Raw genomic sequence first — 15,071 nt, forward strand, 5'->3', positions numbered from 1 at the left:
ATCCTCTCTCAGCCTATTGCGGACAGTCTGAGCGCTGATGGAGGGATTGTGCCTTCCTGGTGTAACTCAGGCAGTTGTTGTTGCCATCCTGTACCTGTGATGTTTGGATGTACCGATCCTGTGCAGGTGTTGTTACACGTGGTCTGCCACTGCGAGGATGATCAGCTGTCCGTCCTGTCTCCCTGTAGCGCCATCTTAGGCTTCTCACAGTACGGACATTGCAATTTATTTCCCTAGGCACATCTGCAGTCCTCATGCCTCCTTGCAGCATGCCTAAGGCACGTTCACACAGATCAGCAGGGACTCTGGGCATCTTTCTTTTGGTGTTTTTCAGAGTCAGTAGAAAGGCCTCTTTAGTGTCCTCTTTACTGTCCATGTTCATTCATTGTTTATGGTTCATTGAACAAGCATGGAAACAGTGTTTAAACCCTTTACAATGAAGATCTGTGAAATTATTTAGATTTTTACGAATTATCTTTGAAAGATTGGGTCCTGAAAAAAAGGATGCTTCTTTTTTTGATGAGTTTATATTCATATGCTATTTAAGATCCATTTATTGAAACCGTAATATAATCTGGTTATATTTTATCGTGGGACACAATCTTCAAAAAGGTAGTAACCTCAGCAGCGGCTGCGGCTGTGCAACGGCAGATCCTTGTTTTATTAATTTAGCAGACAAAACACTCTTATTTCCCAAGCCCTTATCACAGTCAAGACACACATATTTTATAGCAAAAACACATGATGTAAAATAAATTCATGAAATATAACAGAACATTTTTCCAAATGAAAAAAGTTGCCAGTGCGAAGTAATGCGTGTCACGGGCGTCGTAAGGATTAGACCAAAATGCAGCGGGAATGTGTATACTCATCTTTTTAATAGGCAGAAAGAAGGAAAACCAAAACAAAAGACACGTATACAAAAAACAACGACGATAAACAGTCCTGTAAGGCTTACAGCTAGACAAGGAACAACTACCCACAAAATCCCATAGAAAAACACCCCTCTTAAATAGGACCTTCAATTAGAAGCAACTAGGAGCAGCTGCTTCCAATTGAAGGCCACCCCAACAAACACCACATAGAAATAGACATACTAGAACTAACATAGAAATAGACTAACAAGAACATAACCCAACAAACCCCGAAACACTCTAAACAAACACCCCTCTTAAAACAGAACATATCCCAACAAACCCCGAAACATTCTAAACAAACACACCCCTGCCACGTCCTGACCAAACTACAATAATAAATAATCCCTTATACTGGTCAGGACATGACAGTACCCCCCAAAGGTGCAGACCTCGGATGCACCTTAAACAAAAACACAAAAATAAACCCAAAACATAAATAATCCCAAACTAAAGGGGGGAAGGGAGGGTGGCCACTGTCACCGACGGTTCTTGTGCTACACCTCCCCTCCCCAACCTCCTACTATGGAAGTGGCTCAGGCTCCAACCTTACTCCCCAACCTAACCTGTCCACCCCCGCTAACTGGTTATTATATATTACCCTACCCAAAGTCTCTGGACTAAGGCGCATCGCTGAAGACCTTGGGCTGATGCGCGTCGCTGGAGACCTCGGGCTGATGCGCGTCACTGGAGACCTTGGGCTGATGCGCATCGCTGGAGACCTCGGGCTGGAGGGCGACTCTGGGAGCTCCGGACTGGAGGGCGACTCTGGGAGCTCCGGACTGGAGGGTGACTCTGGCTGCGCCGGTTCCGGACTGTAGGGCGACTCTGTCGGTTCCGGACTGTGGGCCGACTCTGTTGGCTCCGTACTGTGGGCCGTCTCTGTCGGCTCCGGACTGTGGGCTGTCTCTGCCATCTCCGGACTGTGGGCCGTCTCTGTCAGCTCCAGACTGTGGGCCATCTCTGCCGTCTCCGGACTGTGGGCCGTCTTTGCCGGCTCCGGACTGTGGGCTGTCTCTGCCGGTTCCGAACTGTGGGCCGTCTCTAGACGGGGTACTGTCGCCGGAAGCTCTGGACGGGGCACTGTTGCTGGACACTCTGGACGGGGCACTGTTGCCGGACACTCTGGACGGGGCACTGTTGCCAGACACTCTGGACGGGGCACTGTTGCCAGACACCCTGGACGGGGCACTGTTGCCGGACACTCTGGACGGGGCACTGTTGCCGGACACTCTGGACGAGGCACTGTTGCCGGAAGCTCTGGACGGGGACTGCGCACTGAAGGCCTGATGCGTGGGGCTGGCTTAGGAAGTGCCAGACTAGAGACACGCACCTCAGGGCTAGTGCGAGAAGAAGGAACTGGATACACCGGGCCATGAGTAGGCACCGGAGGTCTGGAGCGCACCTCCTGCACAACCCGTCCTTGCTGGATGGTAATAGTAGCCCTGCACGAGCGGAGTGCTGGCACAGGGCGAACTGGCCTTTGCAGAGACCTGATGGCTGCCGTGCGTAGAGCAGGCGTAGGGTAGCCTGGGCCTAGGAGGCTCACTGGTGGCCAGATGTGCTGCGCAGGCATCCTCCTTCCAGGCTGGATGCCCACTCTAGCACGGCACTTGCGAGGGGCTGGGATCGCTCGCACCTGACTGTGCGTGCGCATGGGCGAGATTGTGTGCACTTCCGCATACACCGGTGCTCTCACTGCCAGACGCTCCCCATAATAAACACGGGAAGTTGGCTTAGGGCTTACCCTAGGCCCAGCCAAACTACCCACAAGGAACAACTACCCACAAAATCCCATAGAAAAACACCCCTCTTAAATAGGACCTTCAATTAGAAGCAACTAGGAACTGCTGCTTCCAATTGAAGGTCAATCCAACAAACACCACATAGAAATAGACATACTAGAACTAACATAGACATAGACTAACGAGAACATAACCCAACAAACCCCGAAACACTCTAAACAAACACCCCTCTTAAAACAGAACATATCCCAACAAACCCCGAAACACTCTAAACAAACACACCCCTGCCACGTCCTGACCAAACTACAATAACAAATAACCCCTTATACTGGTCAGGAGGTGACAGATGCGCATCTCACATCATGTCATAACGTCGACAGAAGGTGGCGCCTCTCCTCGTTCGGGCCACGCTCGGCGGTCGTCGTCGCCGGCCTACTAGCTGCCACCGATCCTCTTTTCATTTTCTTTTGGTGAGGTCTGTTTTATGTGTGCACCTGTATTGTGTTAGGTCGTTAGTGGGGGGGTTATTTAGTCTGTCTGTTTAGGTTTGGGGATTGTGCGGGATTGTTTTTGTCTACATTGGTTAGGTTGGGGTTTAGGTTTTCCCTCTGCCATTTGTTTATTAAGGCATACGAGTTTCCTGGGCTGCGCCCCTACTCTGTTTACGGGCTCTTACTTTTTGTTGTATTTTGCCCTGCCTTGCATTTTGTTGGCAGTCTTGGACTGATACCTATTAAAACGTGTTTTCACGGACCTTGGTCTCCTGCGCCTGACTTCACCCCTCATGCTTATTTGAGTACCCTGACACATCACAGTTATTCTCAAGGAGTGATCATTTGAAACAGGCTTATTTTGGCACGTTATTAATTTGACATTGAACACTGCGTGGTGATGAACTAAGGCCACAACTTCTGTTTGGTGAGTATCATTCAATCAATCAAATGTATTTATAAAGCCCTTTTAACATCAGCCGATGTCACAAAGTACTATACAGAAACCCAGCCTAAATCCCCAAACAGCAAGCAATGCAGATGTAGAAGTACGGTGTCCAGGAAAAACTCCCTAGAAAGGCTGGAACATAGGAAGAAACCTAGAGAAGAATCAGTCCTGTTCTGGCTGAGTAGGCCTAGGCTTAATTATTATGATGAAAATATGCTCTTTGTATTTGGGTTCCGGCGCAGACAGAGATGGCCGCCTCGCTTCGAGTTCTTAGGAAACTATGCAGTATTTTTTTTTTTAATGTATTATTTCTTACACTGTTACCCCAGGAAATCTTAAATATTTATATGTACATATTCTTATTCATTCATTTACACTTGTGTGTAAAAGGTAGTTGTTGTGAAATTGTTAGATTACTTGTTAGATATTACTGCATGGTCGGAACTAGAATCAAAATAATTTCGCTACACTCGCATTAACAACTGCTAACCGTGTGTATGTGACCAATAAAATTTGATTTGATGTAATGTTTTTTCATATTTTGAGTGTGGAACCTGTCTATGTTTAGGGGGGTTATAGCCTAAGCTAGGGATTGGCAATTTTGTTTTGTTTTACAGTTAATGTTGTGCAATTCTACACACTTTTCCTAGCCTCGGTTCGTTCGAGGCTACTCTTTGCCATGGGGTATAGAGAACATTTAGCAATTTTATGACTCATTTCATGCAATTCTACTCATTTTGACATGGAGCAGAGAGAAAAAAATGCTGTTTTACAGTTAACTTCCAGCAATTCTATACATTTTGCCATAGGGTGGAGAGAAATGTTTGTAATATGATACCTGAGTGAGACTGACTAACAAAATCAATGGGGGCGAGCGAAACAGCACCCCTCTGTCTCCTTATTTGTATACCATGCGTCTGATGCTGTATGGGCAAAAGGAGTATGGCATGTCATACTTTTTCTGACCAGACAAAATCAGATACATGGGCTACATATAGTAAGACAGAGGGGTGCTGTTTGGCTCGCTAGTTTCAGCAGAGAAGAAGAGGCAAAGCGAGAGGGCTCACTCTCACAAAAATCTGTCCTGAATAAGCCCAATGCGTTTCTATGGGCATAATTTGCAGACCTAAGCTTGCGCCTATTTGGGGAGCCAGCAATTTGTGCATCGCGGTGGGGTAGCGTTAACAAGGGCAGAATAATGTTTGAGTTTATGTTTGGTTGGTGTGGTGTTCCCGGAGTCCTTGGCGATTCCCGGTTTTATGGTAGGGGAATTCTTTCTCTTTGCTCTTGTTTTCTTTAATAAGATGTCGGTGGGCGGAGCCGGGAGGGTCGTAAGCAAATTGGGACACACCTGGGCTCGGGTGTGTCTGGGGATAAACACTCCATTCCCTCCATTCATTGAGGAGACTCTCTCCACGCAGACACACTGTTATTTTTGGTTGTGGCATTTTGTGGATTGTTTGTTTTGACACCACTCGAAACCCCTCATTATCACCATCTATGCACGCAACTACTCACTTACACTACTGATTACTGACTACACACACCATTGTTAATTGTATATAGTTTACTTTAGTTAATAAATATATTTTTTGTTATTCCTTGATCTCTGCATTGTCTCCCTTTTTGTTACGGGCTACGAGCCAGTTTGTGACAAGGTAATGTGTCTTGGTGTAATTTAAAATGTTGAGACAAGAAGAAGGGGAAGGGTGTGTGGCGAAGATATGGGCTTCTCTCTCCAGAATGCATGCACTCAGCTCTCCAGAATGTGCTCCGCTGTCTCCTGCCAATTCTTGCACATTCATTGTTTCATTGTGCCGATTGTTTGCCCTTTGATTGTTTATTTTTTATTAATTCCCCATTACATACAGTACCAGTCAAAAGATTGGACACACCTACTCATTCAAGGCTTTTTCTTATTTTTTTGAATTTTCCACATTGTAGAATAATAGTGGAGACATCAAACTATGAAATAACACATATGGAATCATGCAGTAACCAAAAAAGTGTTAAATAAATAAGAAATATATGTTATATTTGAGATTCTTCAAAGTAGCCATCCTTTGCCTTGATGACAGGTTTGCACACTCTTGGCATTCTCTCAACCAGCTTCATGAGGTAGTCACCTGGAATGTATTTCAATTAACAGGTGTGCCATGTTAAAAGTTAATTTGTGGAATTTCTTCCCTTTTTAATGCGTTTGAGCCAATCAGTTGTGTTGTGACAAGGTAGGGGTGGTGTACAGAAGATAGTCCTATTTGGTAAAAGACCAAGTCCATATTATGGCAAGAACAGCTCAAATAAGCAAAGAGAAACAACAGTCCATCATTACTTTAAGACATGAAGGTCAGTCAATACGGAAAATTTCAAGAACTTTGAAAGTTTCTTCAAGTGCAGTCGCAAAAACCATCAAGCGCAATGATGAAACTGGCTCTCATGAGGACCGCCACAGGAAGGAAGACCCAGAGTTACCTCTGCTGTAGAGGATAAGTGCATTAGAGTTAACTGCACCTCAGATTGCAGCTCAAGTAAATGCTTCACTGAGTTCAAGTAACAGACACATCTCAACATCAATTGTTCAGACGAGACTGTGTGAATCAGGCCATCATGGTCGAATTGCTACGAAGAAACCACTACTAAAGGACACCAATATGAAGAAGAGACTTGCTAGGGCCAAGAAACACGAGCAATGGACATTAGACCAGTGGAAATCTGTCCTTTGGTCTGATGAGTCCAAATTTGAGATTTTTGGTTCCAACCGCCATGTCTTTGTGAGACGCAGAGTAGGTGAACGGATGATCTAAGCATGTGTGGTTCCCACTGTGAAGCATGGAGGAGGTGGTGTGATGGTGTGGGGGTGCTTTTCTGGTGACACTGTCAGTGATTTATTTAGAATTCAAGGCACACTTAACCAGGCTACTACAGCATTCTGCAGCGATACGCCATCCCATCTGGTTTGCGCTTAGTGCGACTATCATTTGTTTTTCAACAGGACAATGACACAATGACCCAACACAGACAGATAGAAAGGGAGGCAGACAGGCGGAGTAGAGCGATTGTGATTGAAAGAACCTGAATTTCTACTGTTTTTATTTGTTGGCTTTAGGCGCATGTATTTTATTTAGTTTGTGATTCAAGTTTTAGGCCTACTGTTGCATTGGCCTGATTTCCATGCAGTAATGTCTTTAGCCACCAATGGATCACGGTGTATCAATGTGTCAATATAGGCAAAGTGTCACTTTCTGACCTAGGAGAGCTGTGTTTTTCTGTTTAGTTAGGTCAGGGTGTGATCGATGGGTGGGCATTCTATGTTTTTGTTTTCTATGTTTTGGCCAGGTATGGTTTCCAATCAGAGTCTATCGTTGTCCCTGATTGGAAGCCATACTTAGGCAGCCTGTTTTTCCTGTTTTGGTGTGGGTAGTTGTTTTCCGTTTTGTAAGTAGTACCTGACGGAACTGTTGGCTGTCGTTTTGTTGTTTTCTGTTTAAGTGTCATCATTAAAGTATTATGAGCACTCTACACGCTGCGCCTTGGTCCCCTTCATACAACCCTCGTTACACAAAGGCTGGTGTTCTTGCATTAGTTGAATATTTACTTTTAGATTTTTATCATTTTAATTCAGATTTTTATGATTAACCATGTGACAATAAGTTTGACAAATGAAAACATGATAAAAAAATTTTTTAACTGTTCCTTAAAAATGCTCATATAAAAATAATCATAACTGGCACGCGGATAGTTAGAAATGGTAGGATATATTGTAACACCACACATTGGCTGCTACTGTAGGATGAATGATAGAATGTTAAAATGATATGCGAAGCATTTTCTCCATTGTTTTTGATGGTAGGCCACTCTGGTAAGCCTACATTATGATCAAATAGCCACAGTTGCCTACTTGGCCCCTGTTAAAAATGTGAGCTAAAGCAGTTACAGCCAGTGTTCACAGTAAACGCGCGCTGGAAGTTGCACAGAATTTTCACAATGTTCATGTTTGCTCTCAGCAGACCAGAAATTTGCTCAGTGCCGAAGAAAATTAGAAGAACATTGGTTGAGACCCCACCTGATCTGCCCCCCAAAATGATTGAAGGCCTTCAAAAGGGGGGCTGCGGGTGCATCCCTGACATAGGCTAAACAATTCTAAATGGCACTAGTAGTTCACAAAGTAGTCTAAGCGAAAAATAGACGAGACGCAATTATTCCAAAACTGCAGCTCATTGTTGAAGCACATATTTCCCTACTTCAATCAATCAGTCCATTTTGAATTTGATCTAAAACTTTTGTCATTGGCAAGGAATGTAGCTTGTGTATTCCATTAGTTAGAGGCATTTTTATATGCCTACCGTCCCACTGTTTTTATAGGCATTTATTTCTGTAGGCCTAACGGGAGCTTGTGTGTGAACTCAGCAAGCGTGTGTAGAGTGAGGAGTCAGAATGCATGCAGACATAGAGGGGAAAGGGAATTTAGGGTGAAGAACTGTGTGTTGCTGGCCTTGGTTTGTTTTTGTTATGCACTGAAAAGAAAATGTCCATTGTCTTCACATTTTTTTAAATCTCTGGTTAAAGATAGAGTTTTGACGTCCGTTCTCATGTGCATCCCTTGTCCTCGGTCACCCCGTCACATGACGCAAGTTCTTACAATGACCCTGGCCTGTCAAGACCCTGACCCTGGCCTGTCAAGACCCTGGTCTGTCAAGAACCTGGCCTGTCAAGATCCTAGACTTTCAAGGCCCTGGCCTGTCAAGACCCTGGATTATCAAGACCCTGGATTGTCAAGATCCAAGACTGTTAAGACCCTGGCCTGTCAAGACCCTGGTCTGTCAAGACCCTGTACTGTCAATACCCTGACCCTGGACTGTCAAGACCCTTGCCTGTCAAGATCCTAGACTATCAAGACCCTGGCCTGTCAAGATCCTAGACTGTCAAGACCCTAGCCTGTCAAGATCCTAGACTGTCAAGACCCTGGCCTGTCTAGACCCTGGCCTGTCAAGACCCTGGATTGTCAAGACCCTGGCCTGTCAAGACCCAATAGCAGTGGGATTGAGAAGTACAAAGTGTGACCATTTGTTCTGGCAACAACTTTCTCAACTGACTCCATTGTCTCCAAATCACTGATCTGTCATAATGACACTTAGTACACAGACCCAGTCCCATGTATTATGTACACCAGGGATGGGCAACTTTTATGAGGGTGGGGGCCACAAAAAACTTAAATCATCATGAGGGGCCGCAGCGGCTCACGGGTCTACGTACACACACGTGCAGTCAGAGCCGGCCATTGCGTTTTGAGGGCCTTAGGCAAAATTGCTGATGTACCCGGCAAACAATGCGAGCAGCTATCCAGGACCTTGATTGGCCCTCCGTCTCTGTTGGAGATTAAATCCTTTCCCCCCCTCATCAATCTACGCACAATACCCCATAATGACAAAGCAAAAAAAGATTTTTCGAAATCTTTGCACATGCATAAAATGTTTTAAGAAATATCACATTTACATAAGTATTCAGACCCTTTACTCAGTACTTTGTTGAAGCACCTTTGGCAGCGATTACAGTCTCGAGTCTTCTTGGGTATGAGGCTAGCTGGGCACACCTGTATTTGGGGAGTTTCTCCCATTCTTCTCTGCAGATCCTCTCAAGCTTTGTCAGGTTGGATGGGAAGCGTTGCTGCACAGCTATTTTCAGGTTTCTCCAGAGATGTTCGATCGGGTTCAAGCCCGGGCTCTGGCTGGGCCACTCAAGGACATTCAGAGACTTGTCCCGAAGCCACTCCTGCGTTGCCTTGGCTGTGTGCTTATGGTCGTTGTCCTGTTGGAAGGTGAACCTTCACCCCAGTCTGAAGTCCTGAGTGCTCTGCAACAGGTTTTCATCAAGGATCTCTCTGTACTTTGCGCTGTTCATCTCTCCCTCGATCCGATCCTGACTAGTCTCACAGTCCCTGCCACTGAAAAACATCCCCACAGCATGATGCTGCCACCACCATACTTCACTGTAGGGATGGTGCCAGGTTTCCTCCAGACTTGACACTAGGCATTCAGGCCAAAGAGTTCAATCTTGGTTTCAGTTAGGTGCCTTTGGCAAACTTTTGGCAAACTCCAAGCACGCTGTCATGTGCCTTTTACTGAGGAATGGCTTCCGTCTGGCCAATATACCATAAAGGCCTGATTGGTGGAGTGCTGCAGTTATGGTTGTCCTTCTGGAAGGTTCTCCCATCTCCACAGAGGAAGTCTGGAGCTTTGTCAGAGTGACCATCGGGTTCGTGGTCAACTCCCTGACAAAGGCCTTTCTCCCCCGATTGCTCAGTTTGGCCGGGGCGGCCAGCTCTAGGAAGAGTCTCGGTGGTTCCAAACTTATTCCATTTAAGAATCATGGAGGCCACTGTGTTCTTGGAGACCTTCAATGCTGCAGACATTTTTTGGTACCCTTCCCCAGATCTGTGTCTCGACACAATCCTGTCTCAGAGCTCTACGGACAATTCCTTCAATCTCATTGCTTGGTTTTTGCTCTGACATGCACTGTCAACTGTGGGACCTTATATAGACAGGTGTTTGCCTTTCCAAATATTTTCAAATCAATTGAATTTACCACAGGTGGACTCCAATGAAGTTGTACAAACATCTCAAGGATGATCAATGGAAACTGGATGCACCTGAGCTCAATTTCGAGTCTCATAGGAAAGGGTCTGAATACTTATGTAAATAAGGTATTTCTGTTATTAATTTTTAATACATTTGCAAACATTTCTAAAAATGTTTTTTGCATTGTCATTATGGGGTATTGTGTGTAGACTGAAAAAAATCTATTTAATCAATTTAGGAATAAGGCTGTAACGTAACAAAATGTGAAAAAAGTCAAGGGGTCTGAATACTTTCTGAATGCACTGTATACAAGCACACACACACACACACACACACACACACACACACACACACACACACACACACACACACACACACACACACACACACACACACACACACACACACACACACACACACACACACACACACACACACACACACACACACATGCACACACACACTCTCCCTGCTCAATCACATTACACATACTACAGTGTAGCTCAGTTGTTAGAGCATGGTGCTTGCAACGCCAGGGTTGTGGGTTCAATTCCTACATGGTCCAATAGAAAAACGTATGCACTCGCTACTGTAAGCGGCTCCTTTTTTGGGTAACAGACTTATACAACAAAATGTACAATGTGGACCCAGATGATATAACTTAAAAGTAATAATTAAAACACTTGTTTCCAAAGTGGTCCTCGACGGTAAAAATAATTATACATATAATGACTAAAAGACAAAAATACAAACAACCATAAATACATTAATTGATATTGACATTCTAGAAAGTGGCACTATTCACTGCACTTTTCTCTAACTTAAAAAAAAAAGATATTTTTTAAATAATTTCACATTTCAACCTTAAAAAACAATCTATTCATTGCACATCATACCTATCATTCAAATAATTACACCTGACCAGCAGTTATTACGTGACTTTTCTCCATAGTACCGTAGCCTACCTGTGAAACGTTTCTTCCCGGTGAGGTCAAACTCATTGGAAGGGCTGTTGTTGAAGGGCCTGCTCTCTGGTTCAGGGGTGGGGGGGTCTGGGGTGGTGGTGGTAGGGGGCATGGTGGGGGGCAGGGTGGTTTGCCACAACAACTCATCTAGAAAACGAGGCAAACAAACAGCAAATTAAGGCATGAACATCGCAGCCTAGATACATATACCATTGAATCCAATCTAAATGGGTGTGATATTTTGCTACATAGGACTAAACCTGTGTAATTGCCATGTAATAATCATGTAATAGTGCTGGAAATGTGTGATCTCACTGGAAATGAGTGTGATCTCACTGGAAATGAGTGTGATCTCACTGGAAAGGAGTGTGATCTCACTGGAAAGGAGTGTGATCTCACTGGAAATGAGTGTGATCTCACTGGAAAGGAGTGTGATCTCACTGGAAAGGAGTGTGATCTCACTGGAAAAGAGTGTGATCTCACTGGAAATGACTGTGATCTCACTGGAAATGAGTGTGATCTCACTGGAAACGACTGTGATCTCATTGGAAATGACTGTGATCTCACTGGAAATGACTGTGATCTCACTGGAAATGAGTGTGATCTCATTGGAAATGACCTAGATGGTTTTCCTTTCAAAAGACAACTTCTTCCATTATCTTTTCCATTCCTGGGGTACCAGATATTGAACATGATGCTCGATTCGCAGTAGATTACTGTATGTTCATGGTTCTGAGCCTTTGAAAAAGAAAAGGAGAGCCGCACACTCTAGGAGCTCAGATGCAATAATTGAGTAAACTAATATGCAACGTTTCGACAGACAAGCTGTTTTCGTCAGGGTATAAGCCTAACAAATGTGTAAGGATTAAGTCAGTGAGGTCTGTGAAATCAATGAGTTACTTCCAGCAGCACCAGTAGGTCTGGCCTGTGGAGTGCCAACGGACCTATGCATGACATCATCATGTGCCTAAAACACAGCCTTGAGCCAATTAAATTTGTCCCACACGACCATTCTATAGCAAGCTAATAGGACTCAGTGCATACGAGCAATTGTTTTCTTATTGTGCTTAAACTTTAACATCATAATGCTCACCAAACATAACATCATCACAGTTGCCCCATTCACTAAAACCAGTGACCATGCATTACCATAACATACCATAACATGACATAACATGACATGATATAACAGTCATCACGGTGCAATATCAGAGAACAGAACAGTGCAGTAGAGCATGCCAGGGCATTCATTCTCTCTGGGTTAGAAACACAGTCCACAGGCACTTTATAGTTGAGTTGGGTTGGCCAGATAAAACATCAGAAACACAGTCGACGATGGAAGTAGCCCCAACCCCAAACCAAACAAACACACAACTGACCGCAGCAAAAAAGCAAAGACCACAGGCAAGGAAACATGAAATAGAGAAGAAAGTAAACAAACAGATTAACTGATAGATAAACATTGAAACAAGGCAGGCCCAGCCCAGTGGCCGTCGGTACGTAGCCATTACTCAATAGCTAAAGGATCAGGCACCATGGCAACTGTACCCATGGAGTCCTTTTCCATTCCTGAGGATTCCTCTGTAGGAAAAGCGTGACAGGCTATAGCATGACCACAAACCACACTATACACACACACACACACACACACACACACACACACACACACACACACACACACACACACACACACACACACACACACACACACACACACACACACACACACACACACACATACATACACACACACACAGGATCTTAATTTGAACCAGTTTGCAACAGCAGGAAAATAATCCTGCAGCAACAGGAAATGTGAATTATGATGTGGATTATAATTAATGGAGATTTTTGTAGGGTTGGTACATTTTTTGTTATGCCAAATGAAGTCTGAAATGTCAAAGTGGGAATTACAAATTTTAGAAGCCTTTTTAAAACTCAAATACACTACAACTTGCAGCTGTGAAGGAAAATCCTCAGCAAAAAAAAGAGTGATCAAATTAAGATCCTACATCTGTACACACACAGAAAAGGCACAGGCATATGCACCTATACACACGCTGTAACACTCCCTCTGTATTCAAGCTACAGTAAAAAGCTGAAAGTAAACGGTGGAAAAAAGTGGTGCACTGTTTTGAGTTAACAAATAAGTATTTCCTCCTTTATTTGTTCTTAGTTATCTCAAATGCCTTATCGTAAACTCAACACAACTGGGCATAGTTATTCCATTATACTTTCAAAGAGGAGACTTACATTGCAAAGCACATTACTTATGGCTGTCTGTCTTTGAGTGTGTGTTTGTTACAATTTCCCCTACTAGAGCCCTATAAGATGCATTTGTCAGAATGTGAACTTTGTGTCATCCCTATGGAACACTTAGCCAGAAAAGTGTGTGTTATTGTGTGTTGATCGTGTGTCTTGTAGTGAGACAGCTGAGCTCAGGGAGTGGGTTTGGTAGGGGTTTTACCCAGCCTCAACGGATGTGGCTGGCCCTGGGTTCAAATACTATTCTAAATCATTTCAAATACCTTAGAGGTGCTTGTCTGAGTTTACCTGGCTTATTGGCACCAATAAAATAGAATCAAACTGCAAACCCTGACAACTTCAGGCAGGCTAGGGCAAATGATCAAAGTATTTGAATGATTTCAAATAGAATTTGAACCCGGGCCCTGATACTGTTCCAGTGTTCTCTGAAGACACAAATCTCTCGATTGTGCCTGGCCAGATCTTGCAGGGCTCTCTGGCCACAGACAGGATGTACTTTTAGTCAGCATGTTATGGAGATGGTAAGCAATAACAGCTCACAGACTAACTGATGCCAGAATCCATTCTGATCCACTGCTTTAGCATGAATAGGTCGTTACAGACACCATGGGTCAGTTTCTCCACTCAATCTCCATTGAAAGTGCTTTTTAGCCCAGAAATAGGTTTAATCAGGGTCCGGGAAACTGGCCCTATCAAATACTGTGGAATATTGTTAGGGTATGATAAAGTGAGAGGGCATTACATATTTGGTCATTTGGCACACACTCTTATCCAGACTTCAAACCAGGTAGATTCATTTTTATACTGTTCTTCTTCTACTGCTACAACTACTACTACTACTACTACTACTACTACTACTACAACTACAACAACTACTACTGCTACTACTACTACTACTACTACTACAACTATTACTACTACAACTACTACTACTACTACTACAACTTCTACTAGTACTACTACTAGTAGCTACTACTACTACTAGTAGTAGTAATAGTAGTAGCTACTAGTAGCAGTAGTAGTAGTAGTAGTAGTAGTAGTAGTAGTAGTAGTAGTAGTAGTAGTTGTAGTAGTAGTAGCAGCTACTAGTAGTAGTTGTAGTAGTAGCAGCTACTAGTAGTAGTTGTAGTAGTAGCAGCTACTAGTAATAGTAGTAGTAGCAGCAGCTACTAGTAGTAGTAGCAGTAGTAGTGGTAGTAGTAGTAGTAGCAGTAGCAGCTACTACTAGTAGTAGTAGTAGTAGTATCAGCGGCTACTACAAGTTGTAGAAGTAGTAGTAGTAGCAGTAACAGCTACTACTAGTAGTAGTAGTAGTAGTAGTAGTATTACTAGCAGCTGCAACTACTACTACTACAACAACTACTACTACTACTACTACTACTACTACTACAACAACAAGCTGCTACTACTACTACTACTACTACTACTACTACTCATACTACTAATAGCTGCTACTACTACTAGTAGCTGCTACTACTACTACTACTACTACTACTACTACTACTACTAGTAGCTGCTACTACTGCTACTACTTATACTGCTACTAGCTGCTACTACTACTACTATTACTAGTAGCTGCTACTTCTACTACTACTACTACTACTAATACTATTACGACTACTAATACTAGTAGCTGCTACTACTACTACTACTACTACAACCACTACT

The 15,071-nt window shown here is 43.7% G+C and overlaps 1 protein-coding gene across 1 annotated transcript in view; it reads right to left on the bottom strand.

The window, feature by feature from the left end:
- The window catches only part of fndc1 (fibronectin type III domain containing 1), a 201,016-nt gene that overhangs the window by 23,622 nt on the left and 162,323 nt on the right, over positions 1–15,071 (bottom strand). Inside the window, exon 14 of the mRNA XM_082976974.1 lies at positions 11,139–11,285. Coding sequence (XP_082833100.1) covers positions 11,139–11,285 — 147 coding nt within the window. The remainder of the gene's footprint in view (positions 1–11,138; positions 11,286–15,071) is intronic.

This window comes from Salmo salar, chromosome 06, assembly GCF_965601325.2.
Source record: "Salmo salar chromosome 06, fSalSal1, whole genome shotgun sequence".
Classification (NCBI taxonomy): Eukaryota; Metazoa; Chordata; class Actinopteri; order Salmoniformes; family Salmonidae; genus Salmo; species Salmo salar.